Source organism: Glandiceps talaboti, chromosome 11 (genome assembly GCF_964340395.1).
Source record: "Glandiceps talaboti chromosome 11, keGlaTala1.1, whole genome shotgun sequence".
Taxonomy (NCBI): Eukaryota; Metazoa; Hemichordata; class Enteropneusta; family Spengelidae; genus Glandiceps; species Glandiceps talaboti.
In genome coordinates this window covers 14,883,563-14,907,833 of record NC_135559.1, presented here as the reverse complement: position 1 = coordinate 14,907,833, position 24,271 = coordinate 14,883,563, and the positions used below count along the sequence as shown (strand labels likewise).

Here is a 24,271-nt window from a genome sequence, read left to right as displayed (position 1 = left end):
ATATATATATATATATATATATATATATTTATATATATATTATATGTATATATATATAGTCTCTCATGGATTTATGCTGTGATGCTGTGTACTGAGATACCTTAAGGAAATTACATGTTTCATAGAATTTAGATAATTGTAAGCATGTACAACGAAAACAAAAATTGTAGCAAAAGTAATGTATTCTCTTAATATAGCAATATGGCGTCATAGTAACATCAGTATAGTAATTCGTACTATTCAGTTAATATAGGATTCTCCAAAAAGCTGATAGTAATAGCAAGCACTTGCATAGTCACAGTTCATTAACATATATAGAAAGACTAATTATGTGCTGGAATCATACACCTATAGATCTAGACCACTATGCAGACAAATGTACAAACAAATACACCGACATGAAGTTCAGCGCTATAAACAAAAACAAAATACGAAAAACCCTAGGTATGTCCATAAGAAAGACTCACAAAATCACGAAGCAAAGTTCAGAATTCAAGTCATCAATAAGCTTTCGAAAATGTAATACAAAAAACCAACACATTTATAATGAAACTCTCATTATACGATAACCCCCTTCCCTTCTGCATTCTGGAGATGTACAATTGTGTGGTAACGTACCATTAAAATAAACCGACTTGAGCGTTCCATATTTCATGAGAGGTTTCTTTACACATAGATATGGGCTTTGAAAGGAGAGGTCAAACATTGGACTGTAATCTATACTTAGCCATCAGGGTTTCTCCTTGAAATAGAAAAAAAAAGTTCCCCAACATACTAGATTTGAAAGTCTGTCAAAATGGTCATTCCATATGAAATCAATGTGTTAAACTATCTTCGAAAATTGTCTGAAAATTAAAGGTATTATTAAGATATCATAAAATGTACTGTTAAAAAGTATAAAGGGCTTCTTACAATTCATGAGGGGTTTGAGCCTGGTGAAATCAAGGGGGGGGGGGGGTAGTTATGGCAATTTATTTTCAAATACCACATACTGTAAGTGTGACCGATATTTATAGTATAGGTCCTTGCTCACTTAATGTTTTTAACAGGACACTTTTGGGTACTGGTAAACCCGTCCGATTGATGGGTCACCCAAAAGTGTCATGTTACAACATTAAATGTGTGAGGACCTGTACATTTTAATAACGAAGTCATACTTCGAATTCGATGAGTTTCAGGTTTTCCCACGGGGCCAGGAGGAATACAAATATTTTTTCGTGATTGCCCAGATTTCTAATATTATTTTCTTATTTTTCTCTATTTTCAAAGATATTTGTATATTGTATATTTGTATATTTGTATATTTGTTTATTACCATTGTTGACCTCCAAAGAAAATGGATAGAGAGATAGATTTGAGGATAGAAGAACAAGGTGGTAGATATTAGGTGGAATAAATGAGATGATGTTGTGTTTAATCATGTTTTCCATGTTAGATATTTTCAAAAGCAAAATAAGTCTCACTTCCCATGCCGGGAATCGAACCCGGGCCGCGTGGGTGAAAGCCACGAATCCTAGCCACTAGACCACATGGGATATGTATTGTTTTCTCTTTTAACATTTAAAAAAAAAAGTATATTTAAAGAGATATTCGCACAGATGTTTTGTGCTTTTATATGCAAATCTAGTTCACCTTGAACAATTAAAGAATGAACAGAGAAAATATTCAATGAATGATAACAACAAAGAAAGGTTTTCTAAAGAGTTCAAATACAGCCAGCGAAAAAACACCAATGCGTTTGTATGTATGTATGAAGTCGAAGTGAGCTTGGTAAAAGATTTCACGCAAATAAATACAAAGATGGTTAGCAGTAATACAACTGATACAACAACGTTAACAGGGATGTCTCTGAGGTTGTTTGGGTGACCTGAGTTTCAGGCGACACTATTATCAGTTTGTTTATATCTGTGGAAGCTCAGACCACCATGTTCTATAGTGGTCTGAGGTGGAAGTTATAATGTAACACTAACAGTCATACTGCATTGATATACCATGTAACATTCTATCAGTAAACAGAGTTAAGAAATCCCGACTCCTGTGGTGCATGGTGTTCAGGCTTTAATAAGACATTGATGCTAACTGTATGTTTTGCATGGAACTTGTCTCATTCCTGCATACCATGAGCAAGAAAACGCACCAGTATTTTTTTCGCGGGTTGTACAAACCGAAGATTAGTATAGTATAACTAACGAACCCTTTGGAACATTCGCACCAGAAAGTTGTTTCAGTTTGCAAATAATATACATCATTGAAAGCCACAGAGTACCTGAATATTGTCTTCAATGGCCCAATGTTACTCTCAGTGCATTGTTACAGTATATGGCTATGGGCAGACGAACAGATTCGCTTGGTTGTCGAGACAGACATACAGACAGACAGGCAGGCAGACAGACAGACAGACAGACAGACAGACAGACAGACAGACAGACAGATAGATAGATAGACAGAAAAAGCTGTAATAAAACCTTCTTCGATGACGGAAGATGATAAATGTGGAAATGATCTTACCGGTAGCCTGAGTTGGCATCTAGACTATAAAAATCAACAAAAAACCAACTTTTGAAATAGACAAAAAGTTCCCCGACATACTAGGTTTGTTAAATATGTTAAATATTTTCAAAAGTAAAATAATTGTCACTTCCCATGCCGGGAATCGAACCCGGGCCGCGTGGGTGAAGGACACGAATCCTAACCACTAGACCACATGGGATATATGTATTGATTTAGCTTGGTAAAAAACTTCACACGGAACCACAAAGATGATTAGCAGTAATACACTGTATGTTTTGCATGGTACTTGTCTTATTCCTGCGTACCACGAGCAAGAAATCGCACCGGTATTTTTTCGTGGGTTGTACAAACCGAATATTAGTATAGCATAACTAAAGAACCCTTTGGAACATTCGCACCAGGAAGTTGTTTCAGCTTGCAAATAATATAAGGAGCTCGTTTCGCAAAACTTTTAAATACAAATTGTCTCACAGTTTTCAACAGCCGAAATAGCTCAGTTGGGAGAGCGTTAGACTGAAGATCTAAAGGTCCCTGGTTCAAAACCGGCGAACTTGCATGAGTTCGAGAACTATCCCGGGTTTCGGCAGTTCATTTTTACTGTCCATTTTTCATGCAATGTTTGGGTGAAGGTCACTTATGCTTTGTGTAGTGAAATTTTTGATCACTGACAGTCCAATGACAGAGACGGGGGATTGTAAAAAACATTGAAAATAATGTACAAATGTTATTAATACGCTACACAGCGAGTTGTACTCGATTCTGAACCTTTTCTTACATCATTTACTGCAGTGTATAATACCACAAACAGGTATATACGTACCTGTTTGCTACGATAGGCAGCAATATCAGAAATTAGTTTATCTTGCTATCTGCCAACATTTGCTACATTTGTAAAGACTAATCTTGTAGTCTAGAAAGAATTATATATATATATATATATATATATATATATATATATATATATTATATATATATATATATATATATATATATATATATATATATAATATATATATATATATATATATATATATATATATATATATATAATATATATATATATATATATATATATATATATATATATATATATATATATATATATATATATATATATATATATATATATATATATATATATATATATATATATATATATATATATATATATATATATATATATATATATATATATATATATATATATATATATATATATATATATATATAGTCTCTCATGGATTTATGCTGTGATGCTGTGTACTGAGATACCTTAAGGAAATTATATGTTTCATAGAATTTAGATAATTGTAATCATGTACAACGAAAACAAAAATTGTAGCAATATTAATGTATTCTCTTAAAATAGCAATATGGCGTCATAGTAACATCAGTATAGTAATTCGTATTATTCAGTTAATATAGGATTCTCCGAAAAGCTGGTAGTAATAGTATGTACTAGCATAGTCACAGTTCATTAACATATACAGGCAGACTAATTATGTGCTGGAATCATACACCTATAGATCTAGACCACTATACAGACGAATGTACAAATGAATACAGCGACAGGATGTTCAGCGCTATAAACAAAAAACAAAAATACGAAAAACCCTAGGTATGTCCATAAGAAAGACTCACAAAATCACGAAGCAAAGTTCAGAATTCAAGTTATCAATAAGCTTTCGAAAATGTAATACAAAAAACCAACACATTTATAATGAAACTCTCATTATACGATAACCCCCTTCCCTTCTGCATTCTGGAGATGTACAATTGTGTGGTAACGTACCATTAAAATAAACCGACTTGAGCGTTCCATATTTCATGAGAGGTTTCTTTACAAATAGATATGGGCTTTGAAAGGAGAGGTCACACATTGGACTGTAATCTATACTTGGAGATGCTTAACCATCAGGGTTTCCCCTTCAATCTTGATTTGGGGAGAAACCGTATCATCATCACCCGGGCCGATATTGGGAAGGGTGCTCCCACGGTGAGCAGTTTTTAAAACAAAATAAGGACATGTAGGAGGAGGCCATTTGTGTTATAAAATTTAAAACCATACACATTATTGAAAGCCTAGAATACTTGACTATTGTCATCAATATCACATTTTACTCTTGGTACATTATTACAGCTAAAACAGGCAATGTTCGCCAGAAGAGTAAATGTAACATATACATTTATAATCAAATTTGATCATTTTGCATACATAACCCATACACATCATTGAAAGCCACAGAGTACTTGAATATTGTCTTCAATGGCCCAATGTTACTCTCAGTGCATTGTTACAGTATATGGCTATGGGCAGACGAACAGATTCGCTTGGTTGTCGAGACAGACATACAGACAGACAGGCAGACAGACAGACAGACAGACAGACAGACAGATAGATAGATTGACAGAAAAAGCTGTAATAAAACCTTCTTCGATGACGGCAAATGATAAATGTGGAAATGATCTTACCGATAGCCCGAGTTGGCATCTAGACTATAAAAATCAACAAAAAACCAACTTTTGAAATAGACAAAAAGTTCCCCAACATACTAGGTTTGTTAAATATGTTAAATATTTTCAAATGTAAAACAATTGTTACTTCCCATGCCGGGAATCGAACCCGGGCCGCGTGGGTGAAAGCCACGAATCCTAGCCACTAGACCACATGGGATATATGTATTGATTTAGCTTGGTAAAAAACTTCACATGCAACCACAAAGATGATTAGCAGTAATACACTGTATGTTTTGCATGGAACTTGTCTTATTCCTGCGTACCACGAGCAAGAAATCGCACCGGTATTTTTCGTGGGTTGTACAAACCGAATATTAGTATAGCATAACTTAAGAACCCTTTGGAACATTCGCACCAGGAAGTTGTTTCAGCTTGCAAATAATATAAAGAGCTCGTTTCGCAAAACTTTGAAATACAAATTGTCTCACAGTTTTCAACAGCCGAAATAGCTCAGTTGGGAGAGCGTTAGACTGAAGATCTAAAGGTCCCTGGTTCAAAACCGGCGAACTTGCATGAGTTCGAGAACTATCCCGGGTTTCGGCAGTTCATTTTTACTCAAATATTCTCTCATCAACTTAAAAGGTGCCTCAAGAGTTATTTTACTCGAGTCGTCATCTCTGACATCTCGATCACTATTTATTGTTGCTGTCCTAAGAAAGATATTTACGTATCCATGTAGTTAGTTAGAAGCGATACATGCTGAGTTTATTTATAAGATAGTTTACTCGGCTTGATATATTCATACAAAACCATACACGATTTCCCAGTTGTGTCTGTTACCAAGGTGATATTTTATCGCCCAAAATATTCAGTTTAAGTTGAGAGCAGTAATCAATATAGACTGCAAGATACGCTGTGTCGCACCGCCCCCATCGCGATAGGTGTGTCCGATGTTTGAGGGCGCCCTGTCAAGGGGTGCCGTCCAGACTATAAATTGAAGTCTACTAAACTGAGTCAACATAAATCTCATTGGACTTTCCTTAGCGTGCCGAATAATGTATTGGTCATTCTGATGTAGATGTCATTAACAAATACTGTAAGTGGACACATATTTATGATGAGCAATAGTTTTGTATACTGGTTAATTAAGGAGCACTTCATCACGATAAGAACTACATAGTGTGATCCTATATCAACGCAACCCCTCCTGTAATCGAATTACAACTCTAAGCTTACATATCGTAATGTTAGGATAAGGCCAAATAAAAAAAGTTGTTTGGTTCCGGTTACCTGACCCCACCTAGTTTTTCACGCCAATCCTAATTTTTTTTATATATTCGAGAACAATAATAATAAAATCGCGAAATTCGTGAGTGTGGAAACTGACATCGAGTTAAAAGACAATATAAAACTATTCTTCCATTCTGTAATGGCTGTACACCTGATAGGAAGAAATAAACAACATAGAGACGATTTGGAAAACCTGAACTAGACTCTCACATATGAAGAAAAATAGAATAAAATGAAATAAAAAATCTACCTACCCCACCTATCTTAAAATTGAACGTAATCGGAACCACACAATTTTATTTACGCCTAAACTATAAACTTTCCAATTCCATTATACAATAAATTTCTTCAATTTATATGCCCCCAGGCCCATTATTTATTTTCCTTTGTATCATTATGGCCCCCACCCTGTAATCTAATTATACCCTCACTTATGATAAGGCCCCACTGCAACATGGATCCTGGATGGGGAGTGGGGGCGCAAGGGAACTCTCACCACTGAAATCTAGAAGGAAACATTTGATTTGCAAATTAGCTAAAGCATCGGTAGTCAAACATTAACCTGCATGTCTTCACAGATCAGCTATATATGTTTGCACTGACTTTAATGTATTCGTTCAGGTTGATAATATATGCTAAAATTGTATATTCACAGACACTAAAGTGTGGTGATCGAAATACTGATAATTGTCGTTGTATTTTTGATCATGACGTTATGATTGATCAAACGAGTCGGATTAGGGAATCTCCCTTCTGGTCCATAGGGATTACCATTCGTAGGCATGCTACAGTTTATAGGAAAGGATCCTGAGAAAATCTACATTGAGATGGCGGAAAAAATATTGAGACGTATTCTCTATTAGGCTAGGGGGTCGACTTTTCGTTGTGCTCAACGGTTATGATGCTGTACGTGAAGCTTTTGTGAAGAACGGAGACGTATTTTCTGAAAGACCATTCAAATCCCGTACACTAGTCCATAGTCCTTACTATCCAGTAGTTTTATTTCTCTTACTATGTCAGATCTATCTGAATTGCCTCAGGTTTGAGAAAACGTGTAGATGCATATATAGACCATGGATGCCTGCAATGTTCTTTCCACCCTGATACTTGTTGCAAATAGTGATCATTCCACGAGATCCAAATGAAATGATGATAGATTAGCTGCCACTGCATCTGTAGATCACGGCCAACATACATTTAGTCTGCATGATCTCGATTACTTCTCATACAAATTTGTCTAGCACAAATTTAAACGACATTAAAAGTTTTTATAATATACAATTTCGATTAGATACCTTAAATACACGATTTCCATATATTGACAGGGGAATTGGTCGAGACTTTCACAAATTATATTTGTTGTTAATCTTTGTTGTGACATAGACACGCATTATCGTGACGTAGAACGACCAGAGTATATATTTTATATTTTATGTTGAACCTTGCTAGTGCATGGTATACATTTAAATATCTGCACGCCTCGTTGTATATCCTGTATTAAATATATAGATATGCAATCAAATTGTACATCTCTCTCACTCGCTCGCTCGCTCACTCCCTCCCTCCCTCCCTCCCTCCCTCCCTCACTCACTCACTCACTCACTCACTCACCCACCCACCCACCCACCCACCCTCCCTCCCTCCCTCCCTCCCTCTCTCCCCCCCCCCTCTCTCTCTCTCTCTCTCTCTCTCTCTCTCTCTCTCTCTCTCTCTCTCTCTCTCTCTCTCTCTCTCTCTCTCTCTCTCTCTCTCTCTCTCTCTCTGTATAGATGTCATTGCCCGACAGGCTGATTACGAATGGAAAATGAGAGGAAAACTCAGGTTTCAGGTTTCTTTCCGTCGATCTGGTGTACTAATTGACAACAACATGATTGAACGCCTCATTCATGAAGAACTTGGACATATCTGTCAACTGATAGAAAGTCATAACGGTCAGACTATCTCAGACTTTATGCATCCCATCATACACCAATGCGTCGTCAATACGATGATATTGATCGGTGACTGTGATATGATTATGATTATGATAATGAATCGTTCTTGAACTTGTCTAAGGAAAGTGAGAACGTTAGCAAGAATTTTCATCATGGCTACCCTCTAAACTATTTTCCATTCCTCGGAGACAGCTAATGGCAAGGACATGTTTGAATTGGTACATGATGGGGCTTCCATTGTACCTGCTTCATCTTCATTTCGGGTTGTGATGAGAAGAAAATGTACTACCACAATAAATAACAACCTGATATGAACTGAATGACTCCTGTAAGGGCCGGGTGGGACGGGACGTTTCTGAGTTAGCGCTAGTCTCGCGGTTACCCAGACTTGATCTCGTTAGTGATAGTGATAGTATAGTGTAAGTATAATGTTTTATAACAGTTCTATGTTTTCATGCTATGTTTACCTTGGATAATGACTGTATTTTCTAGTCTGAAAGATTTTAGTAATGTAATTTCGGATTTGCAGGAATAACATATGAAATTACGCTAGCAAGTTCGTCGCAGGTTAATGATCAGGTAACATTCGACAACTTGAACGTGAATGGGTAGGCATGGTAAGTGCAGGGAAGGAACGCAATACTCAGTATGCCATACATGGCAACGCTAACTTTGTTAGCACAACTGAACTGACAAGGTTCAATAGTGCTAGAGGCATGGTGCGGTGTCTGTCTATCTATCTGTCTGTGTATATGTGTGTGGACGACTTAAACTCAAAACTTGCCATATGATGATTCCATTAGTAATATGCAATTTAGAGCTAGAAATGTATCTTTTTGGTCAAAAATCTTTAATTCCGAAACTGCTGAGCAGATTGGGCCAAAATTTAATGGGGATGCATTTGGGGGTGTATGGATGAAGAAGTATTAAGCATATAATGATCTCATCAGCGATATGCAAATTAGGTGTAAAAATGTGAATTTGGGTCAAAGACATATCTCAAAAGTACTTGGTCAATGAAATTGAAATTTGGTGAGATGTTTTTAGAAGTGTTATTCTGCAGATTTTGTTCAAAACATTTTGACACGCCCAAAGCAACAGCCAAACGATGGTAAATTTCACAAAGATAACAACGGGGATTCAACAAGTGAACAGTCAAAAATGTATGTAAATGTGGCTAGCAACAAGACCACGCCCATAACAACAACCGAATGATCACGTATATTCCAACAATAACAACAGTGATTAATAAACAAATGAATGAATAAAAATGTATGCAAATATGCCTGGCAACAAGACCACGCCAATTGCAACAGCCATATTATGATGTATATTGCAAAGATTACGTCAGGGATTCATAGACAAGTGAACGAACATTAAAATAAATGCAAATATCTCTAGCAACATGACAACACCCATTGCAACAGCCAAATGATCGCGTATATTGCAAAGATAACGGATCAATAGACAAGTGAATAAACATAAGTAAAGAATCCTTTGGAACATTCGCACCAGAAAGTTGTTTCAGTTTGCAAATAATATAAGGAGCTCTTTCGGTTTGCAAAACTTTGAAATACAAATTGTCTCACACAGCTTTTCAACAGCCGAAATAGCTCAGTTGGGAGAGCGTTAGACTGAAGATCTAAAGGTCCCTGGTTCAAAACCGGCGAACATGCATGAGTTCGAGAACTATCCCGGGTTTCGGCAGTTCATTTTTACTGTCCATTTTTCATGCAAGTGTTTGGGTGAAGGTCACTTATGCTTTGTGTAGTGAAATTTTTGATCACAGACAGTCCAATGACAGAGACGGGGGAGTGTCAGTGCTTATTGTGTTTTTCAATCAATTTGTAAAAAGCATTGAAAATAATGTACAAATAATACGCTACACAGAGAGTTGTACTCGATTCTGAACATTTTCTTACATCATATGTACCTGTTTCCTACCATAGGCAGCAATATCAGAAATTAGTTTATCTTGCTATCTATCAACATTTGCTACATTTGTAAAGACTAATTTTGTAGAAAGAATTGTATTAACTGCAAGTAATTATATATATATATATATATATATATATATATATATATATATATATATATATATATATATATATATATATATATATATATATATATATATATATATATAGTCTCTCATGGATTTATGCTGTGATGCTGTGTACTGAGATACCTTAAGGAAATTACATGTTTCATAGAATTTAGATAATTGTAATCATGTACAACGAAAACAAAAATTGTAGCAAGTAATGTATTCTCTCGCAAAGTTCAGAATTCAAGTCATCAGTAAGCTTTCGAAAATGTAATACAAAAAACAACACATTTATAACGAAACTCTCATTATACGATAACCCCCTTCCCTTCTGCATTCTGGAGATGTACAATTGTGTGGTATCGTAACATTAAAATAAACCGACTTGAGCATTCCATATTTCATGAGAGGTTTCTTTACAAATAGATATGGGCTTTGAAAGGAGAGGTCAAACATTGGACTGTAATCTATACTTGGAGATGCTTAGCCATCAGGGTTTCCCCTTCAATCTTGATTTGGGGAGAAACCGTATCATCATCACCCGGGCCGATATTGGGAAGGGTGCTCCCACGGTGAGCAGTTTTTTGAAAATAAGGACATGTAGGAGAAGGCCATTTGTGTTATAAAATTTAAAACCATAAACATTATTTATTGAAAGCCATGCAATACTTGACTATTGTCATCAATATCACATTTTACTCTTGGTACATTATTACAGCTAAAACAGGCAATGTTCGCCAGAAGAGTAAATGTAACATATACATTTATAATCAAATTTGATCATTTTGCATACATAACATATACACATCACTGAAAGCCACAGAGTACTTGAATATTGTCTTCAATAGCCCAATATTACTCTCAATACATTATTACAGTATATGGCTATGGGCAGACGAACAGATTCGCTTGGTTGTCTAGACAGACAGACAGACAGACAGACAGACAGGTAGACAGAAAAAGCTGTAATAAAACCTTCTTCGATGACGGAAGATGATAAATTTGGAAATTATCTTATCGGTAGCCTGAGTTGGCATCTAGACTATAAAGTTCAACAAAGAACCAACTTAAAACTTGACATAGACAAAAAGTTCTCCAACTTACTAGGTTTGTTAAATATGTTAAATATTTTCAAAAGCAAAACAATTGTCACTTCCCATGCCGGGAATCGAACCCGGGCCGCGTGGGTGAAAGCCACGAATCCTAGCCACTAGACCACATGGGATATATGTATTGTTTGAGCTTGGTAAAAAATTCACACGCAACCACAAAGATGATTAGCAGTAATACACTGTATGTTTTGCATGGAACTTGTCTTACTGCGTACCACGAGCAAGAAATCGCACCGGTATTTTTTCGTGGGTTGTACAAACCGAAGATTAGTATAGCATAACTAAAGAACCCTTTGGAACATTCGCACCAGGAAGTTGTTTCAGCTTGCAAATAATATAAGGAGCTCGTTTCGCAAAACTTTGAAATACAAATTGTCTCACAGTTTTCAACAGCCGAAATAGCTCAGTTGGGAGAGCGTTAGACTGAAGATCTAAAGGTCCCTGGTTCAAAACCGGCGAACTTGCATGAGTTCGAGAACTATCCCGGGTTTCGGCAGTTCATTTTTACTCAAATATTCTCTCATCAACTTAAAAGGTGCCTCAAGAGTTATTTTACTCGAGTCGTCATCTCTGACATCTCGATCACTATTTATTGTTGCTGTCCTAAGAAAGATATTTACGTATCCATGTACTTAGTTAGAAGTGATACATGCTGAGTTTATTTATAAGATAGTTTACTCGGCTTGATATATTCATACAAAACCATACACGATTTCCCAGTTGTGTCTGTTACCAAGGTGATATTTTATCGCCCAAAATATTCAGTTTAAGTTGAGAGCAGTAATCAATATAGACTGCAAGATACGCTGTGTCGCACCGCCCCCATCGCGACAGGTGTGTCCGATGTTTGAGGGCGCCCTGTCAAGGGGTGCCGTACAGACTATAAGTTGAAGTCTACTAAACTCAACATAAATCTCACTGGACTTTCCTTAGCGTGCCGAATAATATATTGGTCATTCTAATGTAGATGTCATTAACAAATACTGTAAGTGGACACATATGTATGATGAGCAATAGTTTTGTATAATGGTTAATTAAGGAGCACTTCATCACGATAAGAATTCCATAGTGTGACCCTATATCAACGCAACCCCCTCCTGTAATCGAATTACAACTCTAAGCTTACATATCGTAATGTTAGGATAAGGCCAAATAAAAAAAGTTGTTTGGTTCCGGTTACCTGACCCCACCTAGTTTTTCACGCCAATCCTAATTTTTTTTATATATCCGAGAACAATAGTAATAAAATCGCGAAAATCGTGAGTGTGGAAACTGACATCATCGAGTTAAAAGACAATATAAAACTATTTTTCCATTCTGTAATGGCTGTACATCTGATAAGAAGAAATAAACAACATAGAGACCATTTGGAAAACCTGAACTAGACTCTCACATATGAAGAAAAAAAGAATAAAATGAAATAAAAAATCTACCTACCCCACCTATCTTAAAATTGAATGTAATCGGAACCACACAATTTTTTTTACGCCTAAACTATAAACTTTCCAATTCAATTATACAATAAATTTCTTCAATTTATATGCCCCCCAGGCCCCTTATTTATTTCCCTTTGTATCATTATGGCCCCCACCCTGTAATCTAATTATACCCTCACACGATAAGGCCCCACTGCAACATGGATCCTAGATGGGGAGTGGGGCGCAAAGAAACTCTTACCACTGAAATCTATAGAAACATTTGATTTGAAAATCAGCTAAAGCATCGATAGTCAAACATTAACCTGTATGTCTTCACAGATCAGCTATATATGTTTGCACTGACTTTAATGTATTCGTGCGATCATTTGACTGTTTCAGATTGATAATATATGATACATTTGTATATTAACAGACACCAAAATGGTGACCGAAATTCTGATAATTATCGTTGTTTTTTTGATGACATCATGGTTGATCAAGCGAGTTGGAGCAGGGTATCTCCCTCCTGGTCCATGGGGATTACCATTCATAGGCATGCTACAGTTTATTGGAAAAGATCCTGAGAAAGTCTACATGGAGATGGCGGAAAAATATGGAGACGTATTCTCTATTAGGCTAGGGGGTCGACTTTTCATTGTACTCAATGGTTATGATGCTGTACGGGAATCTTTTGTAAAGAACGGAGACGTATTTTCTGGAAGACCATTCGAATCCCGTACACTAGTCCATAGTCAAAGTATGTAGGTACTATCCAGTAGTTTTATTTCTCTTACTATGTCAGATCTATCTGAATTGCCTTAGGTTTGAGAGAATGTGTAGATGCATATGTAGACCATGGGTGTCTGCAATGTTCTTTCCACCCTGATACTTTTTGCAAATAGTGATCATTCCAAGAGATCCAAATGAAATGATGATGATAGATTAGCTGCCACTGCCTCTGTAGATCACGGCCAACATACAGTTAGTCTGCATGATCTCGATTACATCTCATACACATTTGGCTAGCATTAAACTACATTCTGAAGTTACAGTTTTTATAATATACAATTTCGATTCGATACCTTAAATACACGATTTCCATATATTGACAGGGGAATTGGTCGAAACTTTCACAAATTATATTTGTTGTTAATCTTTGTTGTGACATAGACACGCATTGTCGTGACGTAGAACGACCAGAGTATATATTTTATATTTTATGTTGAACCTTGCTAGTGCATGGTATAAATTTAAATATGTACTCGCCTCGTTGTATATCCTGTATTAAATATATAGATATGTAATCAAATTGTACATCACTCACTCACTCTCACTCTCTCTCTCTCTCTCTCTCTCTCTCTCTCTCTCTCTCTCTCTCTCTCTCTCTCTCTCTCTCTCTCTCTCTCTCTCTCTCTCTCTCTCTCTCTCTGTATAGATGTCAATGCCCGGAAAACGAGAAAAAAACTATTTCAGATTTCTTTCCGTCTATTTGGTGTACTAATTGACAATAACATGATTGAACGCCCCATTTCATGAAGAACTTGGACATATATGTCAACTGATTGAAAGTCATAACGGTCAGACTATCTCAGACTTTATGCATACCATCATACACCAATGCGTCTTCAATACGATGATATTGATCGGTGACCGATACGATTATGATTATGATAATGAATTGTTCTTGAACTTGTCTAAGGAAAGTGAGAACGTTAGCAAGCATTTTCATCATGGCTACCTTCTAAACTATTTTCCATTCCTTCGAGACAGCTAATGACAAGGACGTGTTTGAATTGGTACATGATGGGGCTTCCATTGTACCTGCTTCATCTTCATTTCGGGTTGTGAGAAGAAAATGTACTACCACAATAAATAACAACCTGATGTGAACTGAATGACTCCTGTAAGGGCCGGATGGAAGGGACGTTTCTGAGTTAGCGCTAGTCTCGCGGTTACCCAAACTTGATCTCTATAGTGATAGTGATAGTGATAGTGATAGTGATAATGTAATTATAATGTTTTATAACAGTTCTATGTTTTCATGCTATGTTTAGCATGGATAATGACTATATTTTCCAGTCTGAAAGATTTTAGTAATGTAATTTCGGATTCGCAGGAACAACATATGAAATTACGCTAGCAATTTCGTTGCAGGTTAATGATCAGGTAACGTTCGACAACTTGAACGTGAATGGGTAGGCATAGTAAGTGCAGGGAAGGAACGCAATACTCAGTATGCCAGACATGGCAACGTTAACTTTGTCAGCACAACTAAACTGACAAAGGTTCAGTAGTGCTAGAGGTATGATGTGGTGTCTATCTATCTATCTGTAGTGTGTATATGTGTGTGTGGACGACTTAAACTCAAAACTCGCCAGACCGATTGCCTTGGTATTTGATGAGGACACTGCTTTTGGTGTCTAGTTAGGAAATTGTTCAAAGCAAAATGATCACATCACAGGTGTGTGATTTGGGTCAAAAATGGAATTTTTTTTATCAAAAAACTAAAAAACTACTGGGCAGCTGCAGATTGATCTGAAATTTGATGTGCGTAGGGGTGTGTAGGTGAGGATTTCTTCATGATATGATGATTCCATTAGTAATATGCAATTTAGAGCTAGAAATGTATCTTTTTGGTCAAAAATCTGTAATTCCGAAACTGCTGAGCAGATTGGGCCAAAATTTAATGGGGATGCATTTGGGGGGTGTATGGATGAAGAAGTATTAAGCATATAATGATCTCATCAGCGATATGCAAATTAGGTGTAAAAATGTGAATTTGGGTCAAAGACATATATCAAAAAGTACTTGGTCAATGAAATTGAAATTTGGTGAGATGTTTTTAGAACGGTTATTCTGCAGATTTTGTTCAAAACATTTTGACACAATTGGCTCTGCAGCCATGACCATGCCCTTAACAACAACCAAATGCCTGTATACATTTGGTGAGATGTTTTTAGAACGGTTATTCTGCAGATTTTGTTCAAAACATGTTGACACAATTGGCTCTGCAACCATGACCATACCCTTAACAACAACCAAATACCTGTATATTTTGCTAAAAGCAAATATCTCTAGCAACCATGACCACGCCCAAAGCAACAGCCAAACGATGGTAAATTTCACAAAGATAACAACGGGATTCAACAAGTGAACAGTCAAAAATGTATGTAAATGTGGCTAGCAACAAGACCACGCCCATAACAACAGCCGACAGATCACGTATATTGCAACAATAACAAAAGTGATTAATAAACAAATGAATGAATAAAAATGTATGCAAGGCAAGAAGACCACGCCAATTGCAACAGCCATATTATGATGTATATTGCAAAGATTACGTCAGGGATTCATAGACAAGTGAACGAACATTAAAACAAATGCAAATATGTCTAGCAACATGACAACACCCATTGCAACAGCCAAATGATCGCTTATATTGCAAAGATAACGGATCAATAGACAAGTGAATAAACATTTATAAAATGTATGCAAATATGCCTAGCAACAAGAACACGCCCATAGTAACAGCCAAATGGTCGCATTTTGCTAAGAAAATAACAGGACTGGATAGGCAACTGGATAATCATTCAGCAAATGAACACCTATATCTAGCATGGATTAGCATGTGGATAAACATTTTTTTAAAAACTGTACAATTGTGCTACAACGCCATTGGCGATATTTTTTATTTAGTTATCAAAATCACACTTCTTTAAATGAATAAAAAAAGGTTTATGAATTAAATTTACTTATGAATTAAACTTTCTTTTTTGGGTATCATCATGACAGAATTCAAAATCGTTTTGAAAAGAAATTGATAATGTCATGCAGTATGTAATAAATCGCCAAAATGACACAAATCTACTTTGCAGCCACACTATTAATACTATTTTCTTTTAATGAGATTGATAAAACCCGTTCTGATTTTTGTTTGTAGATAAATACCGGAAGAAGAAATTTGCACACGTCCCGCAAATAATGGCCGGCCTCGCTCTCGCACGGTTATTTCTATTTGCGGTACATATGCAAATGTCGTCTTCCAGGCATATATCTACAGATATATAAAATCCCTGGCGAGTCTTATCAAACCCTATAATTTATGCATGCCAATAATTGCTAATTCAGAATACAGACCAGTAACTCTGAAGGTAAAATGTTGTCAAAATTTCAACATTTTGAAGTCTATGATTGTCACATATAATATGTGAATACATTTCTAAGGTCATTCTTACTCTATTTCCCTAAGCACATTTCCAAACTGTCGAATCATATAAATTCTTACTTTGCTAACTACTTCTACGATTACACTAACTAAAATGCTGAAAGTGACATTTATCAAATTGCAATTATGAACTAACTAATTTGAACGTACTGATAGTACACACAATTTAAATTTTTGACCAAAAAAATATTATTCATAATTGTTTTATAAAAATATTAATATGCATGAAATTCATTAAATATACTGTAAGTCTACATAACTCATTTTGGACAATCTATGTAAATCTTAAATTATTAAAATATTCCAATCGTTTTAAAATATCTATAATAATAATAAACACACGAGGAGGCTAGAATGATATACTATGTATGGTTTTTTTGTATTGGTACCTAGGGTACGAAAAATAAGTAGCTAATGTATATAAGATATGTCACTATATATCACATCACATCAATTGTCTGTTAGAATCAGCCGGAATAGGCTGTATAATCTACGAAACGTTTCATTTGAAAATTATCGATCGATCAATCAATGAATCAATGAATCAATGAATCAATCAATCAATCAATCAATCAATCAATCAATCAATCAATCAATCAATCAATCAATCAATCAAACAAACAAACAATGAAGCCATCAATCAATCAGCCAATCAGTCAGTCAGTCAGTCAAAGTAAGTAAGTAATTAAGTCAATAAGATGCATAACAAAGAAAATTCCCAAAAAGCCATTGCTAAAAGATAAGTTCCCAAAGTCTTTCTTGAATTTCAAAAGAATGGGAGACTGACGTTGTTCAACAGTTAGCTAGACTGTTCCATAATAGTGGGACAGCATGTCAAAATGCACGTTCACCAGACGTGGGACAGCATGTCAAAATCCACGTTCACCAGACGTGGGACAGCATGTCAAAATGCACGTTCACCAGACGTGGGACAGCATGTCAAAATGCACGTTCACCAGACTATTTAAATTTCCATGGAAGGGTGTGTACTGGCTCTTTGTCACTGGATCGAAGTACTTGGGAACAGATTTAGCATAGATCCTAACTGATATGCAACTCGAGAAGCAGACTATTAAGTGATTAATTTATATTATTATATATTTTCACTGCAGTGTAATACCAAAAATATTATGCATGCAAATGGCAAATGAGGACACGATCGTTCACTACACGCTATAAAACGCGTGATCGTTGTATGATTTTTATGGAAATTTGCCGTTTCAGATTAACAATTGTAATATTAATAACAGAACCCCATGCCACATGAAGTCAAATGTGGGTACTCAGGGGTATTTGCACTCGTGCTGTCAGTGTTTTCTGCTGCACGAGTGTATGAGCTCAGAGAACACAGCATACAAGCAGTCGTGTAAATACCCTGAGTATGCCACACTTGCACTCACGTGTCAAGGGGTTCTGTCATAGTACATTTATCTAGTTAACTGGCAATTAATGTAGTTTGATCAGAATTGGTGTGATATTGTCCGAATTCCTGATTCGTCAAACAATCCTAAGATGGGAAACTAATTAACCTACTAACAAGTGATGACAGGTTCACAAAACACACATCAATACTTCTACTTTGCAATAATAGGGTTTAAGGTTGAATGCACCTTGGGGACAAGTATCTTGAAAATTAAAGTTCTTCAATTCTCTCCAAACTTTGTCAAATGAAACTTTGTTCCTGGTTCTTTTGAAATAATAAAAATAAATTTTGGGGTTCACGATCTTGTTTGCAAGGAAATTGTGAATCCTTTATTTTCCCCATAGAGTTAACCTTGGAGTCAGTATAATTACTCCAAGAGTTAACACAGTATTTGGCAGCCATATTGGATTCTAAAATGACTAAATTTTGTTATCATTTTTACCTCTATTTCAAAACTTTTTACGGTGACCCCCTATTTTTATCATTGATTTTAATTGAGAATAGGTTGAAGTTTTCTTGAACAAAGTAACTGTTACAACTTAAGTTTCAAGAGTTTATTTTCAAGGATGCATTTCACTTTGATAGATGGAGCCAACCTAAAAGTCTTCATTCTGTAATTTGTAACTGTATTTCTCAATTGTAGAATTTACATAATGAACTTGTCCGCGCGCGCTTCCTTATTCTTGGTCGTCATTAGTATATTTTCCTCTTAGGGCACTCATTTCCGTTTTTGATTGTCCGCTTTGCTTTTCGCCCTTTTCCGCCCTTTTTCTCTTGACAAACATAAAGATAACATAGGCAATGATTACAACGAGCACACCAACAACAACTCCACCGATAAATAGCCCGGCCATCGTGCCCCGACTTGATTTTGTGGTCTTTGAGTCTTCATCTTGCGTATCATCGGGAGTTTCCGTTGGAGACAATGTTTTGTCAGTGTTTTGCACCACATTGACTTTCAAATGTCTGACAGCAATGTTCGTACCTTTCTCATTTGTGGCGACGCATGCGTAGTTCCCCTGATGTTTCTCAGTTGATGCTGGAATGACAAGACCATTGTCTGTCAAGAACACATACTCAGTTGAATCATTGGACATTCCTGTGGACAATTCACCAAGAGAGGTTACCCAATACACATTTGGTTTTGGAACCCCATTTACCTTACAGTCCAATGTCACACTTTCACCCTCAACAGTGGACACCCATTTAGTTGGTTTGTAGAATAATGGAGGGCTGCAGGTCATGTTTTCAGCTTTGATATTTAGTAAATTTGAACCTGCATAAACATCGGGGGAAAGGCATGTTAACTCCGGTCCAACTAAAACGTTTGTACCTTCATTCTCTAGCCATTTTCTGAATTCTACCAGATGACAATCACAGGCCCAGGGATTTCCATTCAAAGATATGAAACGGTATATGTTTGGATCCGGAGACTTGACCACATCAAAGGGTGCAAACACTTGTTGATTGAGTGTTGTCAAACGATTATTATCCAAGTGAATATCGTAGATTTCGGTATTGATTCCTTCAAATGCGGATTTGTCTATTTCTTCTAGGTCCATTGATGATAAATTAATTTCAAATTTTTTCAAATTGAATCCATTGAATCCGTAGAATGCTCGAGGTCCAATAACGTGTATAGGATTTAGATTTAGCTTGACTGTAACACTTGAACTGAAGAATGATAATATCGCTGGAGAGTTAAACGGTGGCACTACATCGAATTGATTGGCAGTAAGGTCCAATTCTGTTATGTCAAGGTCTGAACTGAAGAAATCTTCGCTCAGTGTTTTTATGTCGTTGAAGGCCAGATGCAAAATTTGTAAACTCTTTAGTCCTATGAAGGCGTTGTCAGGAAGAGATATTATTTTGTTGCCATCCAATGTTAGTTTAGTGAGCTCAGGAAGATAGGGTTCGACGAAGGGTGGGATGTAAGTAAGTTGGTTACCAGATAGGCGCAATGTCTTCAATTTCCCTAAGGATCTGAATATGCTTACTGATAGCTCAGTTAAATTGTTGTATGACAGCCACAACTCCTGGAGATTTTCAAGTCCATTGAGAGCATCATCATCAATGTTGTTTATTTTATTACTGCTAAGGACAAGAAACTCAAGCGAAGACAAGCCATTGAAGGCATTAGCTCGTAACTCTACAATGTTATTTTTATCCATCCATAAGTACAATAAATGTGTCAAATCTTGGAAGGCGTTATCAGCAATATCATTTATATGGTTTTGAATGAGGAACAACCGTGTCAACATGGGTGTACCACTGAACATGTTGGTCGATGTTTCGGCAATTTCATTGTTTGACAGTAGCAGCCAGTCTAGGTTGTAAAGACCACGAAATGTTTCATTTGATATGTTCTCTATGTGGTTACGGCTAAGGTCGAGATACTCCAATCCAGAGAAAGAAGAAAACGCTCCATCTGGGACTGACGTCAAAGCGTTGCCTTCGAGATACAGTGTGACTAAATCAATAGGAATATCGGACGGAATCTCTGTCAGAGATCTGTCTTTACAGTCTGCTCTAGTGGCTAACGGACATTCACAAACCGATGGACAGCCATCAACAGGAATTCCGTTGAAGATATACACTGCAGTCAGTAGTATAGCAATCATGCTCATTCCTTGAGTTAGAATGGTTCTGCAATTTGAAAGAAAATGGCATTTTAGTCTGAACTAATGTGTGTATTGTTGACACAAAATAAACATATTTTCTGTCTGCTTACCTAATCCATCTCTCATCTCTCTTGCCCTCTCCTCTATCCCTCCTTTCAAGTTAACCGTCTACTCTGTCTCTTTCTGGCCTACAATCTGTTCTGTCTGTCTGTCTGTCTGTCTGTCTGTCTGTCTGTCTGTCTGTCTGTCTGTCTTTGTCATAGAACATTTAAATAAACATCTGATTTTTTTCTTTTATTTTAATAAAGATTTTTACCATCCCAATCTCTTTGCCAAGTAGAGAAAGTTGTAAAATATCATATTAATATCTAGTGTTTTCTTATAATGTCAGTTTTAATATAACTGTTTACGGCTCTGTAGTTGTACAGGTATGGCTAAGTGTGTGTGTGTGTGTGTGTGTGTGTGTGTGTGTGTGTGTGTGTGCATATCATGTGCATAGTGTGCGCGCATGCATGCGTGGAAATTGACAGAAAACAGGCAAGTCCTTCAAAACACCTCTAAGGTACAACTTTTGAAAATCAATTTGTACCAACGCTGTATTACAAAATATGGTTTTGTGAAGATCATAGCAAACGTAGAAAAGAATAAAAGTGTGTTTGATGACTTTTATCACACAGCTAGATTTATTATCAGTTCCAAGCATTAACTTTAAATTGATATTTAATGAGCGCAACTTGAATGACATATCACGTGGTGGTCTATGCCTGTTCAGCTCTACAGGTCACGGTGTCATTTGGTTAAAACTGCGTCTGTGAAGTACTGTACTTCAAATATAGATTGAATATAGACTGTTAAAGCTCACTTCTTAGTAACTGTCCTATATCTGAGGTTATGGGTCACATTTCATACATCTTAGTAACTGTCCTATATATGAGGTTATGGGTAACATTTCATACATCTTAGTAACTGTCCTATATTTGAGGTTATGGGTAACATTTCATACATCTTAGTAACTGTCCTATATTTGAGGTTATGGGTCACAGTTCATACATCTTAGTAACTGTCCTATATTTGAGGTTATGGGTAACATTTCATACATCTTAGTAACTGTCCTATATTTGAGGTTATGGGTCACAGTTCATACATCTTAGTAACTGTCCTATATTTGAGGTTATGGGTTACAGTTCATACATCTTAGTAACTGTCCTATATTTGAGGTTATGGGTTACAGTTCATACATCTTAGTAACTGTCCTATATTTGAGGTTATGGGTTACAGTTCATACATCTTAGTAACTGTCCTATATTTGAGGTTATGGGTCACAGTTCATACATCTTAGTAACTGTCCTATATTGGAGGTTATGGGTTACAGTTCATACATCTTAGTAACTGTCCTATATTTGAGGTTATGGGTTACAGTTCATACATCTTAGTAACTGTCCTATATTTGAGGTTATGGGTCACAGTTCATACATCTTAGTAACTGTCCTATATTGGAGGTTATGGGTCACAGTTCATACATCTTAGTAACTGTCCTATATTTGAGGTTATGGGTAACATTTCATACATCTTAGTAACTGTCCTATATTTGAGGTTATGGGTCACAGTTCATACATCTTAGTAACTGTCCTATATTTGAGGTTATGGGTTACAGTTCATACATCTTAGTAACTGTCCTATATTTGAGGTTATGGGTCACAGTTCATACATCTTAGTAACTGTCCTATATTGGAGGTTATGGGTCACAGTTCATACATCTTAGTAACTGTCCTATATTTGAGGTTATGGGTTACAGTTCATACATCTTAGTAACTGTCCTATATTTGAGGTTATGGGTTACAGTTCATACATCTTAGTAACTGTCCTATATTTGAGGTTATGGGTTACAGTTCATACATCTTAGTAACTGTCCTATATTTGAGGTTATGGGTTACAGTTCATACATCTTAGTAACTGTCCTATATTTGAGGTTATGGGTCACAGTTCATACATCTTAGTAACTGTCCTATATTTGAGGTTATGGGTCACAGTTCATACATCTTAGTAACTGTCCTATATTTGAGGTTATGGGTCACATTTCATACATCTTAGTAACTGTCCTATATTTGAGGTTATGGGTCACAGTTCATACATCTTAGTAACTGTCCTATATCTGAGGTTATGGGTTACAGTTCATACTTTGACCTTTGGTATGATAGCACACAAGGTCGACATTGATATAATATAAAGACAAATGCTTACGACCACATAAATAATGAACTTCCCAAATCACTGGCAAGATATTATATTTTAAACGCCATTTTAGCAGAAACACGTCATTGGTTCTAATTTGTACATGGAATGGTCGTCTGTTAAAAATGGCGGTGAATTCGAACTATATTTACTGTGTCTAAGTATACAAAATATCCGATTCAGAGATCATTATGGAAATCCACATTTTCCGTGATTTTACATGCATTTTAATATTTTCATGTTTTGATAGTTTTCAAAATTTTTCAAAATATGTTCTAGTGATCAAATATGATCGATAAATACCCGCGGGAACGAGTGTGAAGCTACCATCATATTCATATTCATCTTCACTTTCAAAAGTTGACCTCTACGCTCAATGTGAATATGATGATAGCTTCACATGTTCATCATCAGATTCGAAGTCTTCTGAATGGGTACGGACGCGTGTTCGGCAAATCACATAAATCCTTCATTGGCAGTTTGAAATCATGCGATTGTAATTACTTTTAACTTGATTTTCATGGATTTGCATGCTCCCTTTTTATTTCTGCCAGAGTATCCAATTTGCACCATGAATTATTGTTGTCATGGACCATTATTTTTTACAATCGATTGCATTGACTCTCCCCGATCAAGGGAACTACATACATTGTGATAATTGTGGTCTTGACAACACCATTTTGTGTAAATTTCACCAGTGGGGTCTGTTAAGTAGGGTTTCAGTTTTTGTAATGTCATGTGTATTTGATCTTGAGGCAGACTTTGGAGGAAATGACACCATGTTTATGTGTAAGGGTGTAGACCCAGCGAGTGAGTCAACTACTTATTTTTATTACATACATTAGTCATACAGGGTTTTTTGTACACACAAATATTGATATTTCGTTTTCAAAGATATGGGAAAGGCATACTATACATCCAAATTAGTTTTTTATATGACAACAATAATTCATGGTGCAAATTGGATACTCTGGCAAAAATAAAAAGAGAGCATGCAAATC

General features: G+C 36.1%; 1 protein-coding gene and 4 non-coding genes across 5 annotated transcripts; 1 reads left to right on the top strand and 4 right to left on the bottom strand.

The window, feature by feature from the left end:
• Positions 1 to 1,463: 1,463 nt before the first annotated feature.
• Trnae-uuc (transfer RNA glutamic acid (anticodon UUC)) lies at positions 1,464 to 1,535 on the bottom strand. Its single transcript has one exon. It is a non-coding gene; the product is annotated as a tRNA-Glu (tRNA).
• Positions 1,536 to 2,638: 1,103 nt separating this feature from the next.
• Trnae-uuc (transfer RNA glutamic acid (anticodon UUC)) lies at positions 2,639 to 2,710 on the bottom strand. The gene has a single exon. It is a non-coding gene; the product is annotated as a tRNA-Glu (tRNA).
• A 2,403-nt stretch (positions 2,711 to 5,113) lies between these two features.
• Trnae-uuc (transfer RNA glutamic acid (anticodon UUC)) lies at positions 5,114 to 5,185 on the bottom strand. The gene has a single exon. It is a non-coding gene; the product is annotated as a tRNA-Glu (tRNA).
• A 6,207-nt stretch (positions 5,186 to 11,392) lies between these two features.
• Positions 11,393 to 11,464, bottom strand: Trnae-uuc (transfer RNA glutamic acid (anticodon UUC)). The gene has a single exon. It is a non-coding gene; the product is annotated as a tRNA-Glu (tRNA).
• Positions 11,465 to 13,210: 1,746 nt separating this feature from the next.
• On the top strand, positions 13,211 to 13,534 carry LOC144442061 (cytochrome P450 1A1-like). The gene has a single exon (XM_078131332.1). The coding sequence runs from the start codon at positions 13,211 to 13,213 to the stop codon at positions 13,532 to 13,534; it is 324 nt and encodes a 107-aa protein (XP_077987458.1).
• The last annotated feature ends 10,737 nt before the right edge of the window (positions 13,535 to 24,271 follow it).

Coding starts and splice junctions, on each gene's coding strand:
- LOC144442061 (XM_078131332.1), top strand. CDS start 13,211: ATGGTGACCGAAATTCTGATAATTATCGTTGTTTTTTTGATGACATCA.